This window comes from Orcinus orca, chromosome 2 (genome assembly GCF_937001465.1).
Source record: "Orcinus orca chromosome 2, mOrcOrc1.1, whole genome shotgun sequence".
Lineage (NCBI taxonomy): Eukaryota > Metazoa > Chordata > Mammalia > Artiodactyla > Delphinidae > Orcinus > Orcinus orca.
Genome location: NC_064560.1, coordinates 63,004,394 through 63,031,556, shown reverse-complemented (window position 1 = coordinate 63,031,556; position 27,163 = coordinate 63,004,394). Strand labels below are relative to the sequence as shown.

Below are 27,163 nucleotides of genomic sequence, written 5' to 3'. Positions count from 1 at the left end.
CTCTGAGTTCTGTTTTGTCCCTGGATGCTATCTCCTGGGCCACCCACCACTCCCTGCTTGGTGGTCCCTGGGCCCATCCTGACCACTCCTGGTCCTCTCTTAACAGGAGAGGAGGGTGGATGAATCTTTCCAGGAGCCATGGCATGCTCTAGGCTACCCCTGTTCTCCGCATTTGGAGTTACCCTTCCTCCTAGAGCTTCCAACATATTCCAGGACTGCGGAGGCAAGAATGCTTTGAAATCACTTGCAACAGTTATGGTCAGTCTTAAGCTTAACACTCCTTCCATTCCAGAACTTAATCCAGAAAGAACATTGCCCATTCATGAAGCACCATTCATTCATTTATTCAGCAAATATTTGTTGAACACCTGCTATGTGACAGGCACTGTTCCAGGCACCTGAAGTGTGTAGAGTAGTAAGCGAAGCAGACAAAAGTCCCTGCCCTCATGGAGTGTATATTCTAGGAGGGGAAACAAACAATAAACAAACAAACAGAAAATGGCAATAATTTCTAATAATGATAATGATATAAATAAACAGTAATAGGGTGACATGATAGGGAGGCACTGGGTAGGGGTGAGGGAACAAGGTGGCCAGGGAAGGGACCTTTGAACTGAGGCTGAAATGACGAAGAGTGGCCAACTAGGGAAAGATCCAGAAAAGTGTACCAGGAAGAAGGAAGTGCAGGTACAAAAGCCCTTAGAGGGAAACAAGTTTTTATGTTCAAGAAACAGCTAGGGGCTTCCCTGGTGGCGCAGTGGTTGAGAGTCCGCCTGCCGACGCAGGGGACACGGGTTCGTGCCCCGGTCCGAGAAGATCCCACATGCGCTGGGCCCGTGAGCCATGGCCGCTGAGCCTGCGCGTCCGGAGTCTGTGCTCCGCAACGGGAGAGGCCACAACAGTGAGAGGCCCGCGTACGACAAAAAAAAAGAAAAAAAGAAGAAAGAAGAAACAGCTAGAATGTGGCTGGGAATAGAGGTAGGATGAGGTGTGTGCAGGAGCGAGGGCATATCATGTAGGATACTTACAGGCCATGGGGACAGGCTGGACTTCATTCTAAGGACATTCGTCCTGTTCTGCCATGAAATATAGGCCAAGATCCCTTTTTTTTTTTTTTTTTTTGCGGTACGCAGGCGTCTCACCGTTGTGGCCTATCCCATTGCAGAGCACAGGCTCCGGACGCACAGGCTCAGCGGCCATGGCTCACGGGTCCAGCCGCTCCGCGGCATGTGGGATCTTCCCAGACCGGGGCACGAACCCGTGTCCCCTGCGTCGGCAGGCAGACTCTCAACCACTGCACCACCAGGGAAGCCCTGGCCAAGATCCCTTTTGCTTTAGCTGTCCCTCCTGACCTGAGCTCAGCATCCCTGACTCATTCAAGGTTTCAGTGTGATACAAGCTCCCTTCCTCTATCTCCTCCTGCCACACCACCCGACAGGACCAGACTATTCAGGGGACATAAAGACTTCTGTTTGATAATTTAAAGGAAATTAGAAGTTTAGAGCAATTTGTCATGGGAATCATCATTCCCTGCCTCTCCTCCTAACTGGAAATTAGCCATTTCCAGAGGCCTCATTCATGGATATTCTGGCCAGAGCTGCCAAGAGACTTCCCCAAGCTCACCCAGATAGCAAGTGATGAGTCAACGGTATGAATTCAGGTTGTATTTTTAAGGTACCCACCTTCTCCCAAACCATATTGTCTCCCTGGAAACTGAGAAGAGGCCATTTGAGGAAATTGCATGGGGTTTAAAGTAAACCCCAGAGAGAAGATGAAGAACAGAATATATCTTGTCACAATAGATCCAGGTCAGTTATTGCTAGCAAGGACCTTTATTGGTGGGTGAAGGGAATCACGACAGAAAGGCCAGAGAGAGGAGAAATTGATGTTTTCTAAAGTCTTTTATGTGCTCTGTGCCCTGAACCAAGGTCTACTCCTTCCAATTTCCCATTGTGCACATCACCCACCTCCGCAGGGAGGGCCTTTACCTTCAAACCTACATAGACCTTCAGCAAACCAAGGCCAGTGCTGTTTTTGTTGTGGGACCAGCATCCTCCTGGCCCCTGGTAAGGACAGGGAGTTTGGCCACAGATTGACGTTGGCAGAAATAGCTCATTGGGCTGATGTCTGAAGCTGAAATTCAGAAAGGGCTTCCTTCCCTTGAGTCGCCTCTCCCTGCAAGGAGTTGGCCAGTTCTTCTAGCTGGTGGAGGCAACGGTCCTCACGTGGCAGGGTGGGACATTAGAAAGGTCCAGAACACCCAGCCCAAGGGAGGGCTCTACTGACTTTTCTGGTGAGTTGGCTGATAGGAGGCCAATTATTCATGAGCAAGTGATGTTCATGCCTTTGCAGACACTGGCTGAGACATGGCGCATTCAATCAAGAATGACTTGATTGGAGCTCTTTTAAAAACCAGCCCTGAAGACCCCTGGAAAGAAGTTAACAAGGGCTGCCTGCAGCCCAGCAGAGCAGAATTGGATTTGTGCAGTGGCCATCTTTTTTTGGACACCCTCAGGCAATTTGCCTGAAGGACTTTGGGGAAGAGCTGCCATGTTGGGCTGCAGGGGCCATTCCTCCATTGGACTTCTAGGCACAGAGGGAAAGACAGGACTCGGAGCTCTGGCTGGGGACCTCCCTGCTGATGGAAGGTCCAAGAGTAGGTCAGGACTCTCACTTGGGAATTCACCTTCTCCAGATTGGACCCTGTGTTAATCTTTGTCAAGATCCCCCCAGCCCTGCCCATATTCCAGGTGCTCTGTAGTCCTGGGCAGAGCTGGAGTAAATGTGGATTTCCCTCTGATGAACTAATTAGGGACTCATTTTACGCTCTACCAATCCCTAAAACCCTCTGGATCTGAAATTCAATGAGGACATCCCCTATCTTCCCCTTAATTTAAATATGTTTGTTGACTGAAGAGTGGAATGAATGAGTAAAACTAATGAATGTAGAGGGGCTGGGAATGTTGAGAAGAAACATGGAATTTATAGCCATAAGACATGGGTTCCAAGCCAAGTTCAGCCACTTACTATCTGTGTGACTTTTGGCAAGTTGCTTAACCTCTCTGAGCAGTCATCTCACAATCTGTAAAGTGAGGATAACAAAACCAATCTTTGAAAGGTTTTTTTAAGCATGGCGTTATGTACCATTATGATCAGAGTATAGTTCCTGGCACATAGTAAGCCCTTCATAAAGGTAGTCTTCAGATGGTCCCTGAAACCACTGTATAAGCTGATTCTGACTGTAAGATACTCACTGTTGCTGGAGGGTGGAACCGGGAGGACTGCCCTCAGTCAGTGAACACGGAGAAGCTCTGAGAGTGACAGGTCTTGTGTCACTGGATACGACCCCAGCAGCATTAGGATCTTACTTACAGTCCAGAATTTTACTTGAACCCACATCCTGTGCCCAGGCTTGGTGCGAATGCAGGAATGAGCCTAGGTTAACCTAGTTGGTGGGGGAGGGGGTCCCATGGTTTGTTATCGTTGCAGATCAAAAGACCATCCTCATGGGGCATCATTTAAATTAGATCGAGGCATAAACTGTATTTGGGTGTAACTTCTTATCAAGTCAGCACATGTTGGTTGTGGAGCTACTACATGCAGAGCCCTGTCCTCGGCGACCACGGCAGGTGCTCAGTGCGTCTATGCTAGACTGAATGCCGTGATGGGTGTACATGATGCAGCTGTTCTCTTCTCCCTCCTCAGTGAGGGAGGATTCAGTTGGACAAGACTTAGGAAAGGAGACAAAATTTACTGAGAGCCACACAGTGTCTCTCATTTAATCCCCACGAAAGCCCTATGCGATAGATCCTATTTGATCAGCACTTTAGAAGTAAGGAAACCGATCCTTCAAGAGGTTAAATAATTGGGCCAAGATTTTATGTTCCCATATAAGTATCAGGACTGCGAGTTAACAGCATCTCTGTGACTCCACAGCCATCTTCTCACTACACAGCCCTGCCCTCCACCCAAGCCATTCCACCCAGCCACCCAGCCACCCACACACCCCCATAAGTGCTTGGCCTGGTAGTTTAAACCAGCGGTGGGAAGGAAGTCACAAGCTGGGTTGTATTCGTTAATTAATTGGTGGTAACAACAAGGAATGACAAGAACATGGGCGGAAAGGAGATGGTTTCAGGCCAGGGTACCTGGAAGTTCCCAGGAGGTAGTATTTGCACTGCGTTCAGAGAAGGCTATGATTAGGTCAGAGGTAGAGCTGTTCTACAGATGTAGAGTCTTCTGGAAAGAACAAACTGTGTGAGCAAAAGGAAGGATGGGAAAGTGCAGGGCCAGACCCAAGCCAAGGGCACTGCTAGGAGATAAGCCCATGGCCACATTTGCAGAGATACCAGGTATGGACCTGTGTCATTTCTTGATTTCTTTATTTTTTCTCCCAATTCCACCACTTGAGCCTTGCTCCTCTCCTTAGAGCCTCCCCTAATTCCTCTGAGACTTAGGCAGGACCCCCACAACCTCACAGCTCCCCTCTTTGCATCCTGCTGCCCCTCACTTCTTCCCCAGCACATTGAGGGCACAAGGGACATCTTTCCAAGTGGGCTTGAACTTTCCCAGATAATGCTGTTCTTGGTGCAGGGGCAAGTAACAGATGATCTGGTTCTTAACCATGGGGGAGGCTGTGATGTGACTGTGAGATGTGACTCACTCTGACCCCATATCAAATGAGTCTCTCTTCTGAACTGTGTGGAGCTGGCATTTAGAATCTCAGAGAACTCCAGGGCCAATTTTCCCACTCTGCCCCATGTCAGTGATGGAAAAACTGACGCTCGGGGTCATACAGTCATTCTAGGCAGGGTCAAGGTTAGGATCCAGCGCCCACTCACTGATGTCTGCTATCTCTGGGTATAGGTTTGTCTCCACCTGCTAGGCTATAAGCAACTCAGAGGAAAACCTTCCTCCTCACCTCATTGTGCCCTTCTGTCTAAGCACAGTGCTGCTTGAGGCCAATCCTAGACAAAACTATGGGCTTGAAAGGTCAATCTACAGCCCCCCACCCACTGCCAGCAGCCTTTTTCAGAGGACCCACTTAATTGCCCAGAAAGCAGGAAAACATTTGCAGAATTTACTATGCTTTGGTGATGACCAAGCAAGTAACACAATAGGAATAAGGAAATCAACTATATGGAAAAAGATATAGATGGAGAGAGAATATGGAAAAGGGAGAGAAGAGAAAGAGAAGGAAATACAAAAACAGTATTAGCATCCATGAAAATTACCTTCACAGTGTTCCTGGGGTGAAGCTTGCATTCTGATTCCAGTTTGCAGTTAGGAAAACTGAGGGCTTGTATAAGTTCTCCTGGAATCAGTTTCCTGGCTCCCCTTTTGCACACCACCCCCCACCATGTCTATTTAGAATATGTGGAAAATTAGCAGCTGCAGTTGGGGTCACTCTGGCCAGATGTGTCCTTGGTGTGGGAGCCCTACTACTTCCCCTATGCTGGGTTTAAAACTCCAATCTCAAGTGCATATGCCACCACTTGTATGCATGGATCCATGAGTGGTAAGAGAAGAGGCACCACTGGGAAGTTAGCCTGCAAATAAATGATGTGCTGGAGGCTGGTAGCTAGGGGAATGGCTGACCTTGGTCCTCTTGAATCTCTCCTCAGGACTTAAGTCACAGACACAGAGCTTCTTGGGTACTGACAAATCTTACTGGTCAACTAGTCTACTAAATTCCAGCATCCACCCATTCGTTTAACAAGTAGGTGTCAAATACCATTTTTTATTGTTCCCGACCCCCAACCCACTCCCCACCCGACCTGCACTGTGTGAATTAACACAGGAGGACTTTTTTTTTTTTCAGTTAAGGCTTGATTTTAACTTTAAGGAGGTCACAGTCTGCATGATGAGGCCAAGCTAACGTATGTAAAACAATAGAGAAAAATAAGTGCCAAAGTGGCTGTACAAGCAGTCACAGTTGGGAGAGCAGAACTGAGGGGCAGGGCCTGATGAGGCTTCATGGAGGACACAGGGGCCCTGCAGGGTCAGGGAAGGGGGAGTGAATACATTCACTTAACCAGCAAACATTTGCTGAGTCCACACTAATGTGGCTGTCAGGCTGGGCCTGGGAATATGACATGGAGATGACTGTGACCCCACCCTGCCCTCAGGCTGGCAAACTGGGCTTGGTTTCAGGGTCAGCTTCAGAACTCATGCAGGACAGCAAAAGGAAGGAAGAATAAGGCTTCATTAGATAAGGAGAAGTGCTCATTACCCTTCTGCCGGCTGCCTTCTTTATTTAGTGTTAGTAACTTCCAGGAGTGTGCTGGTAAGCCCACTCTCAGAAAAGGAAAGAAGAAAAAGAAAAGCCCTTGTTTGTAGTGTTTCCTGATTTCCATGGTGTAAATACTCCCATCGTGACCAATTTCAAGCATTGGCTCTCCCTGGAGCCCTGGGAAGGGAAGACCCTGGGGGGGTCACACTCCTGGGCTGCACCTGGACTATGACCTTCCCAAAGTCACACACTGTCACACACTGTACTGATGCACTAGCATTAATCATTACTGCTGTGCGCATCACAAGCAAGCAATATATGTCTCTAGCTGAGATTTATTGACTGCAAAATAGTCTGCCTCAAAGGGCTGTGTCCCTCATGGGTGCTCAACAAATGTGGGCCTCCAGCCCAAGCCTCCTCCCTCAGAGGCCTGGGGTTGAAGGAGGTGACTTCTAAGGTTCTTGGGCCTCCATTTGTTCATTCATTCATTCATTCATTTGGTAGATATTTCCTAATTGCCCTCTCTCTCTGCTGGATACTCTGCTGGGGGCCAGGGAGACAGTGAGGAACAAGCAGACACAGTTGCCGCCTTGTGGAGCTCACAAACCTGGCATTAAGACAGCCAGTCCTGAGAACTCGGGACCAGAACGCTGGTCCTGGCTCCATCTCCAACTTACTGTGTGGCCTTGAGCAAATCACTTACCTCCTTTGGCCTCGGTTTCTTCACCTGTAAAATGGAAGAGTTGGACTTGATGTTCACTAAAGTCTATCCCAGCTTTGACCTTCTGTGGCTCCAGGGAGGGAGGAGAAGCCACATGAGGAACATTTGAAGGGACTAGGAATGTCTCCATAGGAGAACAGCAGATGGGAGAGCAGATTAGACCCCTGAAGATCTGGCATGAGTCCCATAAAAGAGGAGTGGGCTTGTTTAGTGTGGTCCCTGAGGGGAGAACTCATGGGTGGAAATTGTAATAGGGGTGGGTCACCTTGACTCCGTCTTGAAATATATTGAGCACAATTGGAGCTGTCCAGCCATGGGTGGGTCACCCCGTGAAGGAATGAGCACTTCCTGTTCGATTAGAGGCTGAAGACCACCTGTCCCGGCCACATAGAAAGGATTTCCGGCAGTGAGGTCATGATTGTAAAACCCCAAAGCCATCAGTTCTGAAGGAACCAAAAGCAGTCATTTGGTCCATCGTGCTATGTGGAAGAAGCAAATAGGATGCAAAAAGATTACAACTCCATGAAAAGCAAGTAGATGCCTAAGGAAAAAGACCAGAAGGAAAACTATCAAAACACGAATAATGGTTGGATTAGGATTGAGGATTATGGTGATTTATTTTCTCTAGTTTCTTATTTTCCAAAGTTTGGTAGGGTGGTGATGTTGTTTTTGAAGCAAACGCAGTTTTATTCTTTATAGAAAGTCATCTAGTCCAACCCTCATCCCAGGGCAAGAAGCCACCCTGTAACCGCTAAACGCTCTCCAGTCCCCACGTTCTGAGGGGCTCACCCGGGCCTGACGCCAGGGAGGTGGGAAGAGAGTGGCGCTGGTGGATGCCTGCTGAGTGCCAGACCCTGGGCTGGGTACCAAGCCAGAGACACAGCCCCCGCCCTCCAGAAGCAGGGCCTGCCTGGCACCTTATCCTACTCGGTCTCTGAAACAGCGGTGGAGGTGGGTCCTGTGTTATTAGAGCAGGAGGTGGCCGAGCCAGGACTGGGACCCAGGTCTGGGGGTCTCCACTGCACGTTGCTGGAATAGGAATTCAGGGCAAGCAGGCAAGCTGCCCATTCAATCCCATAATCTGATGGAATAAAGGTCAAAGGCCCAGCAGGGTTGGCAACCATGGGACAGAGTCTAGCTGAAGAGGAGGTGGGTTTTCCTGTGTTCAGCTATGGGTCTCTCTCTCTCTCTCTCTCTCTCCCTCTCTCTCTCTCTCTCTCTCTCTCTCTCTCTCACACACACACACACACACACACACACACACATGCACACACGCAGCCTCAGCTCAGGTTCAAAGCACTAGCAAGCTTATTTTCTCCCATCAAGCCTCCTAATAATTCTCTCCTAAAAAAGCCGATTCCTTGATGATGAACCCAAGCTCACACACATGGCTCCCACAGAAGCTCCACTCACACACCCCTGCCTTCACCCAGCATCCACTTCCCACTCTCCAGGCTCCTCTTTCCCTCCATTTCAGATGCCCCCTTACCCCTTCCTCAGTCCCAGCTACCCAATCCCCTCGCCACAACTAACTCTGCCTCCCATGGAGAAAGGCCTCCCTGTTGACGGACTGGCAAAGTCCATCTCATCACATAAAGGCTCAGTGAGTCCTGGAGACACTTGGAACCCAGACAGAATGGAATTTCTCCCTATTTTCTTTACAGCTGAGAAAACACACGCAAACACAAGAGCATATTTATTGCGATATTTCTATCCCAAAGTTTGTCTTAAAAAAAAAGAAGAAGAAATAAAATTAGTTTCTCTGCCCACACCCCGCCTCCCCCATGCCCACTCCCTGCCCTTTTCATTCCTGGCCGAGGCCAGGGAGAAAAACAGAGCGGGCCCAAGCCCCACAGAGAACCATTGCCTCCCGGACAATGTCAGGCTTGTTCAGAGAGTGAGAAAAGAAGCACAACTCCGAAAACATACACAGAACTTCTCCGTGAAGGGTGTTCCTGAGGGAAGAAGAACAGGCGGCCTTGTGTCTGGACACGGTTTCCCTGAGGCTCTGGGAAGAGGGGGGCCCGCAAGTCTAGCCCCCTCCTCACAGTGGAGGAGACACCTGACCGTTTTAGCCTCCGGGGGAATATTTCTTGGCCATGACGGATCACACTGGACCTGAGAGAGCCAGAACCTGGAGCCCCAGAGATTTTTCTTTTTGAAGACAGCCTCTAAGGAGAAACATCCCTGAGGAGAAGCAAGGGGCTGCTTCTTAAGCCTTTGGGATTTCCCAGACTTCCCACTCATTTTGTGCCTCATGGCTCCATCTCTGGGGCCCCAGCAGCACCCCTACAGACGGCCCTTCATCCCTCAGGTGCCCAATGTATGTGGAAGGAATGAAGGATAGCAGTGGAAAGATCACTCAAATGACAGACTGGGGTCACCCAAGAGGGTCCCTAGAGTCCTGGGCCCTGCCCGCCCCTCCCGCACAGATTCCAGAGATGGGGACCACGGGAGGCCCTCATCCTCACATCCATCCGGCCCCAGCTGATGTTGACTGAGCCAATAGCGACGCCTGCTGGGCCATCAGACACTGACAGAGTCAAGGTCAGGGACACTAGCCGCAGCCTCAGTTGGGCATTACTCTCAGCCTCTGAAAGCTCCCTTCTTGTCTTTAGTTCCAGGCTTCCTCCCTCCTTCCGGCGGAGCATGCAAACACTCATTAAACCAAGACTAAACGCTCACAGACTGAGAGGAGGGTAGGGAAGGTGCCAATGCAGGTCCACCCAACAGAACAGCTCAGTAAACATGCTCGGGCACGTGTCATGGGGTGCGAGTCACAGGTGTCAGCAGTGTGACTGCCCACATCCTGGCTGCACGTTAGAACCTTCTGGGGAGATTTTAAAACGCCTGAGGACCAGGCTGAAGCCCAGGTGATCTCAACGTGCAGCCAAAGCTGAGAACCACCGCTCTGGTTGATCTCTTGGAACTTCAGATGGGTTTTCTTGGGGTCTAACTGCACTCGCCCACTTGGAGTCAGGATCCCAGTAATGCAGGGGTTGCCCTTCAAAGATTAGTATACTTAGCATGACCATTTTCCAGCAGATGGCAATAAGGGAAGTTTGTTTCTCTAATTCACACGAAATCATTGTTTGGGCCAGCAAGAGGGCTCCAGGGATCCTGGGCTCTCATTTCTCTCCTAAATTATTAACCTGTCCATCCCACAGAGCTCTCTGGGTGAGCATCCTTCCCCTGACTTGAACCAGGCCCCTGAATTGTGCCCCAAATCTTGGAGCATCCTCCATCCTAAAACGCACAAGATTCCTGAATTTGAAATTGGTGGCAGGTCCAGATTTCATCAGGGAGGTTAGGTAACTCATGTCACTTTTCTGGGCCTGGGGAATTGTGTTAGTCAGGGTTCTCCAGAGAGATAGAACCATTTGGATGTGTGTATACATATAGAAAGAGATTTATTCTAAGGAATTGGCTCACATGATTACTGAGGTTTTTGGCAAGCTAGAGACCCAGGAGAGCTAGGGTGTTGTTCTAGCCTGAGTCTGAAGCCTTGAGACCCAGGAAGAACCAATGTTTCAGTTCGAGTCTGAAGGCAGTTTGAAGGTCATCAGGCAGGAGAAATGATCTCTTATTCGGGGGAGGTTCAGCCGTTTTGTTTGACTCAGGCCTTCAACTGATTGGGCGAGGCTCACCCCCATTAGCTGGGCAATCTGCTCTACTCAGTCTGCCAATTTAAAAGTTAATCTCATCCTTGAGACTTCCCTCGCAGTCCAGTGGTTAAGACTTCACCTTCCAATGCAGGGGGTGTGGGTTCGATCCCTGGTTGGGGAGCTAAGATCCCACATGCCTCACAGCCAAAAAACCAAAACATAAAAAGCAGAAGCAATATTGTAACAAATTCAGTAAAGACTAAAAAATGGTCCACATCAAAAAAAACGAAAAATCTTTTTTAAAAAATGTTAATCTCATCCCAAAACACCCTCATAAACCCACCCAGAATAACGTTTGACCAAATATTGGAGCCCAGTCAAGTTGACATAAAATCAACCATTGCAGGGATCCTTTAGGATGAGCCTTTGTTGGTCAGAAGATGAGAGGTTCCCTAGAAAAGGTAGGAGGAGGTTTCCAGCCTCACACCGTTAATTAAACTGAGAAATCCGTGAAGGTTTTGTGAGGAGGGGATTCTTGGAGAAGATATCTCTCGAGTCACAGGCAGCTTCCTTACCTTTTTTTTTTTTTTCATTTTTATTGGAGTATAGTTGATTTACAATGTTGCGTTAGTTTCTGCTGTACAGCAAAGTGAATCAGTTATACGTATACATATATCCACTCTTTTTTTAGATTCTTTTCCCATATAGGTCATTACAGAGTACTGAGCAGAGTTCCCTGTGCTTATCAGTATAGCCTCCTTATCCCTATGCAATTTCAGATCCACAGGCCAGGACTTTATCACACTTGTCATGTGACACATGACCCTCAACCTCACTGTATCTGAACCTCCGAATAACTCCTCTCTTCCAGGTGAACTATGACCACTTTACTCTTCGTGTTTCTGACTCTGAGAGTCATCGCAGCAGCCATCTCAGTAGAAGTTTCAGGTGAGGACATTCCCACTCATGTCTCATCTCCCCAGCAGGCACTGAGGACTGGACCCTGGGGATGGGGGACCCGAACCTAGTCCTGCCAGTCCTGGTGCTTACTCTGGGCCATCACCCTAGAGGCCCCTCTTATCCTCCTCCAGCCCCAAAGCTCCCTAAAGAATGAGGAATCTGTAGGGCCAGTGAGATGTGTCCGCTCAGATCTGTGCTCCCTCTGGGTACCCAGAACGCCCAGAATTCCCTGTCCAGCTGGACCCAAGTCACTTCCAGGGCTGCATGGTTCGTTCCTCTGGGTCCATCCTCCCATGGAGGAACCACGCCTCCAGTCTGAGAGGTGAAGGGGTGGCTGTTTGAGTGTAGACAGGGCTGGGATGTGAGGACTGGGGTACACACAGACCCCTCAAAGTGCAGAGCTGTGGTGGGAAGAGAAGGTGCCCTGATTTCCCCTCCTCCAGCTTAGCCAACACATCTCAATGCAAAACTCTAAGGAATCCAAGAATTCTAAATTTGAATCCGGCTTTTCATTTTGAAAAGTATCACTGTCAAATAAGAAGATAGAACATGTTTTACTTAACAATCTGTTGGCTTGATTTATAGCTTTTAAATATTTAGACATATGGTCCATGGGTCTCCATCTGTACTCTTGCTCTGGGACCCCTGGCTATAACCTGGGGTGGTTTGCCCACACAGCCCACCCAGTTCACGAGGGTTGGTTGAGAGCTTTCAAAACTGTAGAGCCAGGCACTGCTGTCACTTCCAGCTGTCCCCAGACAACCACCACCACTAAAACCACACTATGTCACGTGCTAGGGTTGAGTATCAGAGGGAGGTTTCTGTGAAGGGCCTGGTGGTGACCGGCCAGGACATCAAAAGGTTAGAGTTCCCCCCAAACATTCCTGGCTCCCCTTTCCCTGCCTTGTTATGTATCTGCCACCCACAAATACCTGAAACATTTTTATTTTCAACCTCTAGGTTCCTGGAAAAAAAAGATTCAATAAGTGTATGAATCTCCATGAAAGGTGCTATTTTTTCAAAGGCACCTTCTTGCCAATTCCAGGAAGATCTTTGACTTCTAACAGGATTTGGCAGACACGCTGCATCTTCCCTATCAATGCTCTCCATGTGTTTTTGTGGAGTCTAATCATATCCCACCCCACCCCAGTCTGACCCTTTGCAGACTTAAATGTCTGATCCTCTCTGATGCTTCTCCAGCTAGGCTCCCGATCCCCCAACAGCAGAAGAGAATGATTCATCCTTCTGCAAGGTCAGGATGGAGCCTGAAGCAGACCTCCTTATAGCAGGCCTCGCTATACTCCTTAAGTATTTGATATTTTTATATCTTAGCTTAAAAAGTTGTATGGATATTTTTTCCTCCCTATAATAATTTTTTCTATCTCCAGATAATTTTTTGCCAATTTTTGAGTCAAGCTGTCACTCCAGGAAGATGGGTTCTGTTTATCCTATGGCTTGGCATCACTTTGGGTACCCCAGTTTCAGAAACAGAGAAGTGGTCTCCCCTCTGAAGCTTCCCCTGCCCTCCTCTGCAGCCCTTTCTGGCTCCATAGTTCCTGCTTGAGGCACAGAGACCAGAGGTCTTGAGAAAGCTGCTCTGGAAAGGGAATTCCGTATGGCGCAGGATAGACACCAGCACACTCGTGGGACTTTGTCATTTCCAGAAGCACTGACAGGGAGGCTGGGTGGTCCTCTCTGGGCACTAACAGGTCTGTCTCCCACCCCCGTGTCTCCCGCACAGACCCTGACAACTCGCTGAGTGTCAGCATCCCTGAACCGTCCCCGCTGCGGGCCCTCCTGGGGAGCTCCCTCACCATCCCCTGCTACTTCATCGACCCCATGCACCCCGTGACCACCGCCCCCTCCACCGCCCCCGTCGCCCCAAGAATCAAGTGGAGCTGCATTTCCAAGGAGAAGGAGCTGGTGCTGCTGGTGGCGACTGAAGGGCAGGTGCGGGTTAACAGTGCCTACCGAGACAGGGTCACGCTGCCCAACTACCCGGCCATCCCCAGCGACGCCACCCTGGAAATCCAGAACCTGCGCTCCAATGACTCTGGGATCTATCGCTGCGAGGTGATGCACGGCATCGAGGACAGCAAGGCCACCGTGGAGGTCGTGGTGAAAGGTGAGAGCCTCCTCCCACAGGGGCCCTGCTTCACCTGCAGGAAGAACCAGAATGGCATCCTCTCTCGGGCCAGGCTGTCTGGCTTTCAAATCCCGGCTCCTCCCCCTGGAGGTTTGCACCTCAGTCAAGTTACTTAACTTCTAACACAGAGCTGGTAACATCACTCTCTCTGGAATTTAAATGAATTAAATTCTTCAGGGCCACAGTCGCATGAAAATGACAGTCTATTCTTCCCATCAATCCTGTGATTCGGTTGCCTTGTGATCATCCCCATTTTACAGACAAGCAAACTGAGGTTAAGTGACTTGCCTGAATGAAGTTTCCCTGGAAGTGAGCCAGAGCAGTCTCCTGACTCTCTACCCAGGTGTCTTTTCCCTCCCCCATCTCCAGTTCCAGAAGCCAAAGAAAGGGATGAGGACACCCTGGTTCCCTTGCTCTCGATGGACCAGGGAATATGCTTGTCCTTGGTTGGCTCTAGGACTTCAGTCAGCACCAGATTTTTTCCGCTGGGTGACTCCGCCAAAGACGGTCCACTCCTGCCTGTGCCTTAAACAGGATTCCCACTAGGATGCCCCTGGGCTGAGGGTGCATGGAGCTCTAAGTGTCTCTTTCTGCAAAGCAAATATAGGGACCTGGAATGACAAGAAAAAATTATAAGGAGGCAGATTTTAGTTCAAGTCAAAGAACTTTCTGATTATCAGAATTATCACAGGTTTCCAAAAAGATGCCTTGTGAGGTAGTGAGCTCCCCATTACCGGAGGTGTTCCAGGAAAGGCAGAAGGACCACATGCAAATGTGGAGACAGGAGCCACCCATCAGCTAGGGGCCCGACCAGATGTCTCTACATCCCCTTGACTCCTGCCCTAATTCTGCAAGGGCCTGGGTGACGGGAGGCTGTGCCTGACCTGCTCTCTTGCCGTCTCGTGTCTTGCAGGCATCGTGTTCCATTACAGAGCCATCTCCACACGCTACACCCTGGACTTCGACAGGGCGCAGCGAGCCTGCCTGCAGAACAGCGCCATCATCGCCACGCCCGAGCAGCTGCAGGCCGCCTATGAGGACGGCTTCCACCAGTGCGACGCCGGCTGGCTGGCAGACCAGACTGTCAGGTGAGCCCCAGGCTACCATAGGAGTAGGGTGGGTGATGGGCTGGAACGTTGAACAGTACTGAGCTGGTGCCGGCCAGACACAGAGCCCAACCTCAGCTGGGGCTGAAGGGATGCCTTGACCAGTTCTAGGTCAGGCCCCGATGACCTGTCCCAAATCCTTGGTCTTCTGTCCTGCGGTGGAGTGAGTGGCCACTAGCAACTTTGCGCTACACGAGCATTTTCTCCATGCAAATTACACATGATTATTTTTCCTACTCATTTTTCCCTTTGCCATGATTTCTTCACTTATATCTTTTTAAAACTTTGTTGTTTATACATTTTTGTAAACCACTTTACATTCAGTTTGTCTTTAATAAGGCAAGGCATATGTAAATTAAGCCTCTTGATGCATTTTTCCCTGAGCACAGCTGCTGAGGATTAGGTTACGCAGCAGGACAGTCAGAACCCTGCCTTCAAGGGACTGCAATTGTGTGATCAAGCCTGTAAAAGCAAGATGAGACAATTCTTTGGGGATGGATCAGAGCTCTAAATGCAAAAGCCAGAGTCACAAAGCCACAAGAAGAAAACAAGGGGAAATCCCTTTGTAATCTTGGGGTAGGCAAAAGATCTTAGGACACAAAACCCATTAGCCATTTTTTTTTAAAGCAAGATAAGACAACAGCCTAGCATAGTGCAAGAGCCCAACCTCAGCCTCAGAAAGAGCTGGGCTCAAATCCCAACTCTGACACTTGGAAGCTGTGTGACCTGGAACAAATTGCTTAACATCTCTGGGCCCCAGTTTCTTCCAGTTTAAAATAGAGTTGTAATAGCACCTCATTTGGTTGATGTGAGACTCAAATGTTACAGAGCAAGGGTCAGCAAACTACGGCTCATGGGTCAAATCCAACCCACCCCTTGTTTCTGTAAACAAAGTTTTATGGGAACACAGCCACTCCTGTTATTTTGTCTGTGGTTGCTTCATTCACACTACAATGGCAAGGTCACAATGAAGACCCTATGGCCTGTAAGACCTAAAATATTTACTATGTGCCCTTTTACAGAAAAGATTTGCAAGCTCCTGATAGAACATGTTTGGTACCCATAAATATTCAGTAAAGGGGTCCGCCTTTAATCACCAGTAACGGTGAAAACATATCTTAATAAAGCTGGGGAAAAAGCTGTAGAAACAAGTAGCCCACAGATCTAGGCAGATCTCAGCAAACACATCAGTAAGTCACCGTTTCCTCCCACAAGGGAGGAGGATACAAGGGCACGGGCCACTGGCCCCCTCCATCCCCTGACTGTCACATCCCTACTTTGGGTTCCTGGTAGGTACCCTATCCACACTCCAAGGGAAGCCTGCTATGGGGACAAGGATGAATTTCCCGGTGTAAGAACCTACGGCATCCGTGACACCAATGAAACCTATGACGTGTACTGCTTCGCAGAGGAGATGGAGGGTGAGGCCACCCCCCCCCGACCTCCCAAGAGCCGGCTCCCCAATCCCTTCATCCTGCTGACCCTCAGGATCACAGGGGCCTCCTCCTGGGCAGGGCATTGACCCAGGACATCACACCCTCAACACCCCCTTCCTCCCCGCCCCTGCCCCGCCCCCCTCCCTGGCCCCCAGCCTCATCATGCCCAGCATGGGTCGGGGAGGGAAGAGTTAAGGAAGGAAGGGTCTGGCCCCCTCACTCTCCACGTTGGGAGAGGGCCTCAATGGCCCGAGTTACCTGCAAACTGGGCCATCACTGGGCCCAAGAATATTTATAGCTGGTCTCTCACCTGTGACTGTTCCTCCCAGCCAGGACCCCCGCTGCTTGACCAGCCCATCGCTGTCCCAAGCTCCACTGCACAATTAAAGCCCAGCTCAGCCTTGTCACCCTCACAAAGGACCCCCTCCCACCCAGGCCACTCCAGGGAGAGCCTATCAGAAATGTCATTCCCAGGAGAGCTGGCCTCCCAGCCACCCTCTCTCAGCTTTTGTGCTGCCAGCCCCCAGCCCTATCCAGGCCACCCCAATGGGCTAATTCTGGAGAGCACCAGGGGCAGCGAGAAGGAACCTATAGTCTTTCTCTGGTTTGTAAGGGGAGTTAAGTTTTGTCACAGTCAGAGCTGAGCAAGTTACCCAGGCAAGTGGATGACACCCCTTCCCCCATCAGCACTCATTCACACATTTTGACATTGCAAACTCTGCACCTCCACCCCTACCCCGAGATCACGGCTGCGCCCAAGCAGGAGAAGGGCTGACAACCTGGCCCACTGTGAGGCAGGGAACGTCTCCAGCTTCCTCACCACCGTGACCCCTTTCCTCATTCTCACCCCAGGGCCCAAGCTGGTAGATTAAGTAACGAATATTTGTGTTCCCACTTTGGGCTAATTAAAGACACTGATTAGGGCCAACCAGAGCTGCCACTGAGCAGGGACAGACAGAACAACCCCCAGGAGCGATGCCCACCACCCTATCCCTCCCTGCAGCACAACCTTGTTAGGTTTTCAAAAACAGTAAAAAGAGCCCACAGGCCCCCACCATTGACCTTATGGACACTTCGGGGCCTAGAGACCCCAATTTGGGAAACACTGCTATTAGGGTCAAAGTCTGATGCCTGCTTTTCCCATCAGAATGTGGAATTGTAAAAAGGAGTGCTCCAGCAACTTCCCTGGTGGCCCAGTGGTTAAGACTCTGCACTCCAATGCAGGAGCTGTGGGTTCGATCCCCGGTCAGGGAACTAGATCCCACATGCCTCAACAAAGATCCCATGTGCCGCAACTAAGACCTGACGCAGCCGAATAAATAAATATTTTTTAAAAAATCAATTTAAAAAAAGGATTGTTCCAGTGGGCAATGCTTGACTCATAGGAGAGATGCCCCGGTGGTAGGAAGTTCCATAGAAAAGTGTGGGCGAAGATGCTTTCCGGCAGGAGTTTCCTCCCGGGCCTCACATTTGCTCTGCCCTTTCCTCACTTCTTTGTCTTTCTGGCAGCTTCTTTATTGGTCCCTGTTTTAGGAAACTGACATCACCCCACCCAAAAGCCCATAGGAAGTGGAGGGCAGGATCTGAAATACAGACATGTGGGACCAGGGCTTTGAGAAGTTAGAGGCCAAACCCCAAGGAACCACATGGATCTCCCTGGGGACATGGGGCAGGCGTGGGAGGGAGCGCCTCACCCTGCCGGATGTGTCTTTCGCAGGCGAGGTCTTTTATGCAACATCCCCGGAGAAGTTCACCTTCCAGGAGGCAGCCAATGAGTGCCGGCGGCTGGGCGCCCGGCTGGCCACCACGGGCCAGCTCTACCTGGCCTGGCAGAGTGGCATGGACATGTGCAGCGCCGGCTGGCTGGCCGACCGCAGCGTGCGCTACCCCATCTCCAAGGCCCGGCCCAACTGCGGGGGCAACCTCTTGGGCGTGAGGACTGTCTACCTGCACGCCAACCAGACGGGATACCCCGACCCCTCATCCCGCTACGACGCCATCTGCTACACAGGTGGGCTTGGGCTGGAGGCCGGAAAGGGGATCGTGCCACCGAAATTCGGGCCCAGAGGATGAGATCTTAGAGTGGGGGGCTGGTTTCTACCCCCTCCAAAGGACCACTGGGTACCTGAACCCCTTGTCTTAGCACCCTCTATTTTCACGGGTTCCTAGGGGAGCTAAGGTAGAAGCACTGAAGGCTGCAGCGTACCCAGCCTTAAAACTAAAACTAAACTAAAACTTTAAAAAATGTTTTTATCTTATATTTTACACAGTCTAGGTTATACTTACAATTAAGTGCTAATTATTGGAGGGGAAAAAAAACAATGAATAATTTGGAGTTGAGTAAATTTTATGACAAAACTGGTGCTAGCACAACAACATAGCTCATTTCATGTTTAACTTCCACAGCCTGCTCTTACATGAAGAGGGTTACTTGTGCAAAAATATTAGAATTTCCCCCAAAACTTCTCTTAACCTTTCAATATTCCTACCACCCTGTTTGAAGTTCTAGCATCCTCATGGTTGCTCTCTTTGTTAATTACTAAATGGCTTGTTTCTGCCAGACCCCCGTTTGTTCATGACTGAGGCAGGCAGTTCTCTCATGGCACCTTCATCAACTTCATGAGCCCCTGCATCCTTGGGAAGATTTTTCCATTTCTCTTTGTAGCGGATTTACATTGTCCAGTTGGCTAGTTATAACATCAGATGGTCAACAGATACTCACAAGATAGGTAAGGAGACAACTGTCTGGCATTAATCAGGAAGGGATGTTGGAACAAGATGGCTTTACAAGCAGTGAGCTGATTGGTCAGTCTTGTGCTCTGGTGACTGCATTCTCTTACAGTCTGGAAATCGTGGGCACCCCTATAATAAATACTCAAATCGTTGAGGACCACTGCAATGGGCCTAGCCAGGTACCAGGCACACAGTAGGTGCTTTCCTTCCTTAGCAGAGGAGGAGGCAATCCGTTGCTCACCTCCCCCAAGCCAGCCCCAGGCTGAGCACTAATGCCTGTCTTTAACCCCCGGCCCCAGGTGAAGACTTTGTGGACATCCCAGAAGATTTCTTCGGGGTGGGTGGTGAGGAGGACATCACCATCCAGACGGTGACCTGGCCTGATGTGGAGCTGCCTTTGCCACGAAACATCACCGAGGGTGAAGCCCGAGGCAGCGTGATCCTCACAGTGAAACCCGTCTTTGACATCACCCCTACCGCCCTGGAGCCCGAGGAGCCCCTCACTTTTGCCCCCGAAGTAGGGGCCACCGCCTTCTCTGAGGCCGAGAACAGGACTGGAGAGGCTACCCGGCCCTGGGCCTTTCCCGAGGAGTCCACACCTGGCCTGGGCGCTCCGACGGCCTTCACCAGCGAGGACCTCGTTGTGCAGGTGACCGCAGCCCCAGGTGCAACCGAGGTCCCTGGGCAGCCACGACTGCCAGGGGGTAAGTGCCCGCCCCTCAGGGGGGCTGCATCGAGGGTAGGTGGAAAGAGCTTGGCCTGGGGGTCTTCTATACCTTTAGCTTAACCTGGGACGTGGGACAAGCCTCCCTCCTCTCAGACTTGACTCTCCTCATTTGTGAAACAAGGGGGATGGGCCAGACCAGTGATACCCACGCTCTTTTGTGTGTCTATGGCTCTTTTGCCACAAAGCATTTCCTTCCAATGAAGTCATAGGTGGTATATATCAACAGGTAGAGGTGAAGTGTGATGGAGAATGGGGGCTCTTTTTCCCAGGGGCCCTCCTAGCCCCATCAGGCACTTCCATAGAATAGAACCGCTTGAGGTCGGCTGCACTGGGTGACCCCTGGGCCTCTCACAGCACTGACCCTCCAGGACAGGGGTCAGCAAACTGGCCCGTGGACCAAATCCAGCCCATCCTCTGTTTTTATATGGCCCATGAACTAAGAGTTAAGAAACTTTTTAAATACTTGAGGGGGAAAGTCAAAAGAAGAAGAATATTTTGTGACATATAATGAAAATTATATAAAATTCAAACTTTAATGTCTACAAATAAAGTTTGATTGGAAAAAAAACCACACCCATTTGGTAACATGTTGTCTGTGGCCATTTAGGGCTATCATGGTAGGATTAAATAGTTGTGCAGAAACCATTTAGCCCACGAAGCCTAAAATGTGTTCTGTCTGGCCCTTTCCAGAAAACGTTTGCCACCCCAGTTCTGGGATGATGGTGTTTCAGGTGCTTAATAAGTGTCTGGATTATTGGAATGTCACATCACATAAAGCCCAGCTGGTCCCCAGACTCAAGTCCGTGATCAGGAAGGACGTAGTGGGGTGGCCTCCTTAAGGACCTTGGTGGTGTCCCCTCCTGGAGGAGGGGCAAATGGACACTGCCATCCACCATCACACCCACGATACCACCAAGTGAGATTTCAGCCTGAATTGCCCAGATTAATACAGTATGTTGAGAAGGAAGAATTGTTTAGAAGTTTTGGAGTAACACCAACCGTAGCTGAGTCCCAGGGTTGGCCCAGGGCTGGAGAGACCCTCACTGTCTCCACGTGGCCACCACATGGGAAGGTGCCAATGGACACATGAACAGCTAACCCAGAACAGGACAAGAACAGGGGCAGACTCAGATTGGGGATCCACAGCTGTGACATAAACTGGCCAGTCACCCAGGGGAGTGTCAAAAGCAAATGTGTGTCCAGCTGAATGCAATGGGGGAGGCAGAGTAAGTAGGGGCTCCAGGATAAGCTGTGTGGAGCCCAGACCCTTTGGGAATCTGGCAAAAGCTATGAGCTCACTCACCAGAAATACACCCGGTGCACCCACACAAACTCTTGCGGCCACTTTCAGGAGGACCACCCATCCCCTGAACCCTGGACCCTGGGCCAAGTGGAAGAAATGCAGTGGTTGTTTGATTTCTTCCTTATCCTTCTCTATATTTTCCAAATGCTCTGTAATGATTGTTTATTCTTTCCACAATAAGAGAAAATGCATTTGTTTTCAAGAGTAATAGGAAAAATGAGCAGCCCAGGAGTAGGGAGTCCAGAAAGGAGGGCTGGGAAGACTTACGGCAGAAGAGTCCTAGAAGGCTCTCTCAAGGAGGTGGCTTTCAGGAGTGGTTTGAACAAGCAGAGAGGACTAGCTTGACTAGGAATCAGATCGGGAGTAGGAAAGGAAGGAGGGGGTGAAGGGAGGTCATTCCTCAAGGAGCCAGGGCTCCCTCCATACCTGCAGAGCCTTGAGAACCAGGCACCATGGTCACTGGCATTGTGGCACCTGGTCCATGCCTTGAGCCTGACCTGTTTCTCCTTCTCTCCCTCTCCTCCCGACCCAGGAGTTGTGTTCCACTACCGCCCGGGCTCCTCCCGCTACTCGCTGACCTTTGAGGAGGCCCAGCAGGCCTGCCTGCGCACCGGGGCCGTCATCGCCTCGCCCGAACAGCTCCAGGCCGCCTATGAAGCAGGCTACGAGCAGTGTGACGCTGGCTGGCTGCAGGACCAGACCGTCAGGTGACAGACTAGCTGGGTTCCCCTCTTAACCCAAACCCAACCATGAGAGGTCAGGCTTGGGGAGCCAGAGCGGGCACCCACCACACTGCATGCCCATTAATTAGTGGTTTCTGGCTAATCCCTTAATTTCTCCCTCAGAATCAAGGCATATTCTGAGACAGTGGGGATGGGCCTCAGGTGACATTAACTCCTTGGCCATTTCACCTCAAGAGACATAGAGAGAGCTCCTTGTCAAGCCCCACAGTCTTCCCCAGCTTGGCCCTTCCATGCCGTGGGCTTTCTTCTGAAGCCAGGAATCCCCCAGCGGCCCCCAGACCCTTCCCCCAGCCACACAGGGAATGTGCTGACTGAGAAGTTCCTTCCTGGTTTGAATCCCACTGGACAGCAGAAGACACACCCTGCCCAAGTCCCCAAGTGACCTGCCATCCACACTCTGAGGCCCTGCATCCCCAGGCCCCGGAACAGGCCTTCATCTGCCCTTCCCATCCTCCTCTGCAGATACCCCATTGTGAGCCCACGGACCCCATGTGTGGGTGACAAGGACAGCAGCCCGGGGGTCCGGACCTATGGCGTGCGACCACCATCAGAAACCTACGATGTCTACTGCTACGTGGACAGACTCGATGGTACAGACCACGTTCTCACATTTTGGTCTCTAGACAGGCAGGGGGCTGATGGGGTGACACAGAGAAGAGGGAATTACCATCCACCTAATCCCATTCCCACCTGGGCGGGGAGCAGGGGAAGGATCCTGTTTAAGAAAGAAGGGCTTCCCAGCCGGTCTCTCAGGTCAGGCCCCTCCTCTCCCTCCCAGATGGTTCATGTGGATTCCCCAGCATTGCGGGGGAGCGCTGGTTTCTTGAAAAAGCAATAAGTTCTAAGGATAAATAAATTAATTTACTTATACCAAAAAGTATTACATACACCTTCTGCCTCATGGAGAATCCCAATGCCTATGAACAAATCAAAGGCTCTGACAAGTCCTGCAGTAAAAAATATCTCTTTAACTCTGCTTAACCAAGCATCACCCAAGCTTAGTTAAACACAGACCCTTGGGGCTTCCCTGGTGGCACAGTGGTTGAGAGTCCGCTTGCCGATGCAGGGGACACGGGTTCGTGCCCCGGTCCAGGAGGATCCCACATGCTGCGCAACGGCTGGGCCCGTGAGCCATGGCCGCTGAGCCTGCGCGTCCGGAGCCTGTGCTCCGCGACGGGAGGGGCCACAACAGTGAGAGGCCCGTGTACCACAAAAAAACAAAAAACACAGACCTTTTGTTTGGTCTTATTTCATTTATTTTCATTTCAATTAAAATCACCAAATTACCATTCCAGTGAACCCAATTTTGGAAATGCTCGTATTCAGGAAAGATCTCAACATTGCCACTCACTTGTTTTGGGAACTGGACAAGTTACTTAACCTCCTAGGCCTCAGTTTCCTCATCTATAAAATGTGGTTGATTTATGCTTATGTCAGAGACTTTTTTGAGTATTAAATAAGACGTGTATGAAAAGTGCCTGGTATAAGCAGGTTTTCAGTAAATGTGAACTTCCTTCCCCCAAATCAGACAGAGACCCGGGTATTGTTCTGGGTATTGGGACCCCAAACCCCAACAGCAGCTACAGGCCCCACCTCCTGCCCTCGATGAGCTCACAGGGTGGGGATGACAGTGGGGCGGGTGGGTTGGCAGGTCCACAGCATTCAGTGCTCAGTGACTAAGTGCTGTGGTTAGGGGGAGCACGGGGTGCCCAAGGGAGTTCTTCTCTTAGCCAGAGGAGGGGGTGTCTAAGTGTGACTGGAGAATCCAGAAAGGCGGGAAGGTTCTTCCCATGGTGAGAAACCAACTCATCTTACTTCAGCTGCCCTGACCCTGGGTGAGCAGAGGCTGCTCTGGCCGTGAGGGTGGAGGGTCACACCTGCCATCTGCCTCTGCCCCCAGGGGAGGTGTTCTTCGCCACAAGCCCGGAGCAGTTCACCTTCCAGGAAGCACAGGAGTTCTGTGAAACCCAAAACGCCACACTGGCCACCACGGGCCAGCTCTATGCTGCCTGGAGCCAGGGCCTGGACAAGTGCTACGCTGGCTGGCTATCTGACGGCAGCCTCCGCTACCCCATCGTCACCCCAAGGCCTGCCTGCGGTGGGGACAAGCCAGGTGTGAGAACCGTCTATCTCTACCCCAACCAGACAGGCCTCCTGGACCCGCTGTCCCGGCACCACGCCTTCTGCTTCCGAGGTATGTGCCTTCACCTCTCCTCCGGCACCCCTTCTGTCTGGGGTGGTGACTCCCCCGGCTCATCCCCCCTGACCTCTGTCCATCCATCACAGCAAAGAGGAAAAAGGCAGTTTTTCTGGGCAGGGGCAGCTCTGGAGCTAGCATGACCCTAGACTTTGACCCCAAGGCAAGCACATCCTTCTAAAATGCTCCCAGAGACACACAGAGAGAAATGAGTAAGAACTTGGGCTCTAAGATCAGGCAGACCCGAATTTTAATCATGGCTCTGCTGCTTAGTAGCTATGTGACCTTGTGCAAGTCACTTAACCTCTCTGTTCCTCTGCTTCATCTATAAAATAGTGATACAATAGTTTCTACCTCAAAGGGTTGCTGGAAGGATTAACAAGGGTAGTGCACACAGTATGCTTGGCATAGTGCCTAGGACATAGTAAGTGCTCAATAAATGTTACCTTTATTATTATAAGTAAATAACACACACACATATATATTCATATACTGTTTTAATTTGTACACCTTTGTCAAATTTTCACCTTCTAAATATTTCTGTGATGAGTTTAGTCAAATTATTATTCTTCACCAAGCACCAAAAATTCACATTTTAAATTGACCCATGCTGGGTACTTGATGCCATGTTACCAGAGTTCTGAGAGTGACATCATCAAACAACTCAGTGGGCATGGCCAGGGCACGGCCAAGGCCTTGCTGGGTTCTGATTGGATGAGTTCTCACAAGGTCCATGGGTCTAGATGCACTGCCTAGAATGTAGATTGTGGTAATGGCTTGTGCCATATTTTACATATTATACATCAAAACTCAGTATCGTTGTAACTGCCCATGAATCTGTAATTATTTCAAAATAAAGTTAATTGTAAAAAAACCCTGAGAACCCCAAAGTTTCCCAGACTTTCAGGTCCCCTTTTAAAACCTAATTCAAAGAAAGTTCAGTCCCACTCTGCCAGCCTAAGAAAGCCAATTCCCTCCCAGAGGATTTGATGAGGCTCTTGCCCCAGTACCCTTCTCCCTGCTCTGGGAATTAGAAGCCAAGCCAGTTAGCCTCCCAGTAAATTCCTCCCATGCATCTCCACCATCCATGCCCAACCCTCTGTAAACTCAGCCTCTTATATAACTGCCAAGAAGTTTGGCTTCCTTCCCAATCGAGCCCACTAAACCAGAACAATTACCCCCAGTCAATGAATCCTGCCTTCAGCCATCAGTGCCAGGATGGCTTCATGCATTTTAAATAGCACTCTCCTGATTTTGATCCAGACACACTTGGAATATAATTTCTGTCCCCAAGAAAAGCAGCATCATTGCAGTACTTGAGAGCAGAGAGTCTGGCACCGGATACTTGGGTCCAAAGACTAGATCTATCACTTAGAAGCCACTGACACTGGACAAGTCACTTACCTCTGTGCCTTAGTTTCCCTATCTGTAAATGAGATAATAGTATCTGTTTCACATGGCCATTGTGGGATAAAATGATTTTATATGCATAACACCTTTAAACAACGCCTGGCAGGTATAATAGATTCTGTAGAAGAGGTGCCCCAGACCTCTCTGAAATAAAGTGCCGATGGTGTGTGCATATCGATATAACTGATGCAAACGGCTCTTATTAATTGAGGACAAGAGCCATCCTACTGGACTGGGTGGGGTGGTGGGAGGCCAAGGACCAGTAAGGTTTGTGCACTGGCCTGGCCCACCTCAGGATCCCCTAGTTGCCCTCAAGAAGGGCCAGCCTGGATTGGGTCACTGGTAAGAAGGAACCCTCACCACCCACGTGCCCTTTAGGCATCCCAGCGGCGCCGTCTCCAGGAGAAGAGGAGGGTAGGACACCCACAGAACGCCCTGAGGTGGAAGCCTGGATCACTACTGAAGTGGGGCCCAGCGTGGCTGCTGTTCCTGTTGGGGAGGAGACGACTGCAATCCCAGACTTCACCACTGAGCCAGAAAACCAGACGGAATGGGAGCCCGCCTACACGCCAGCGGGCACTTCCCCACTGCCAGGTCTGTGTGGCTCGGGCTCCGGGCCACGTCCCGATGCGTCACACGCCTGGCAGCCTAGGGTGTGCCCCGGTGGGTGGAGGGCAGGGTGGTCTCCCCCTGGGACTTGTGCTCTGTTTCCCCAGCCCTTACACTAGCTAAGTGTGCCGCTGTGGGCAACTTCCGCCACCTCAGCGGGCCTCTAGGACAAACCCCAAGGGAGAGAAAGGGCAGCTTTGTTCATAAAACACACCTCTTTCCCTCTCTCTCTGTCTCTCTCTTTCTCTCTCTCTGTCTCTCTCTCTCTCCGCACTGTCTTCCAGCTACACACCCCCAAATGCCCAGCACTGTGTCAATCAGAGGGCTCTCACTCTGTGCTCCTGCATTTACACCCCTACTCTCTAACCTCTTAAAAACTCTCTTGCAGGGGGAGCTCCAGTAGAGGGGAAAGGGCCTGGGAGGGGGTGGCTGTGGGCAGTCTGACTGTGACCTGTCTCCTTGCCCCACTTCTCCTTCCGTGTCCCTCTTCTGGGCCAGGCGTCCCCAGTCAGAACTTGCTGAGCAACATCTGTTATGATTAAATCAGATGGGATTTGATGGGATGAAATCGGAAGACCCCCAAACCCTATTGGAAAAAGTGTTTTCTAGCCATAAGGTTTGGGAAATCCTGGCTTACAGGAAGATACAGATTTCCCCCACTGCAGACCTTCTCAGAGCCTTGGATATGCTAATATGCACTGTAAGGCAGAGGGGGGCAATGTATTCAGTGTGTGCCAAATGAATCTGATCAGAGAGTCTTTTTTTATCATGGAGAATTTTCATTTTTTTAATTAATTAATTTATTTATTTAGGCTGCTTTGGGTCTTCGTTGCTGCACGTGGCCTTTCTCTAGTTGTGGCGAATGGAGGCTGCTCTTTGTTGCAGTGTGTGGTCTTCTCAGGGCTTCTCATTGCAGTGACTTCTCTTGTTGCAGAGCATGGGCTCTAGGTGCACGGGCTTCAGTAGTTGTGGCTCGTGGGCTCTAGAGCGCAGGCTCAGTAGTTGTGGTGCACGGGCTTAGTTGCTATGCAGCGTGTGGGATCTGCCCGGACCAGGGCTCGAACCCGTGTCCCCTACATTGGCAGGTAGATTCTTAATCACTGTGCCACCAGGGAAGCCCCTTCACGGAGCATTTTTAACATGGTCCACTTTGGATAAGGCTGAATTAGAGCAATGCACAGTAACCTGTGTGCACCTTTTAGAGTCAGCTCGCCCAGGGGTACATCAAAGCTTCC

General features: G+C 50.4%; 1 protein-coding gene across 1 annotated transcript in view; it reads left to right on the top strand.

The window, feature by feature from the left end:
- The first annotated feature begins 11,023 nt into the window (after positions 1 to 11,023).
- ACAN (aggrecan) overlaps positions 11,024 to 27,163 on the top strand; it is a 36,412-nt gene continuing 20,272 nt past the window's right edge. Inside the window, 10 exon segments of the mRNA XM_049705293.1 lie at positions 11,024 to 11,506; positions 13,260 to 13,643; positions 14,578 to 14,752; positions 16,064 to 16,191; positions 17,924 to 18,217; positions 19,239 to 19,643; positions 21,502 to 21,676; positions 22,175 to 22,302; positions 23,613 to 23,906; positions 25,698 to 25,913. Of these exon segments, the coding sequence (XP_049561250.1) occupies positions 11,437 to 11,506; positions 13,260 to 13,643; positions 14,578 to 14,752; positions 16,064 to 16,191; positions 17,924 to 18,217; positions 19,239 to 19,643; positions 21,502 to 21,676; positions 22,175 to 22,302; positions 23,613 to 23,906; positions 25,698 to 25,913 (2,269 nt within the window). The 5' untranslated portion in view covers positions 11,024 to 11,436.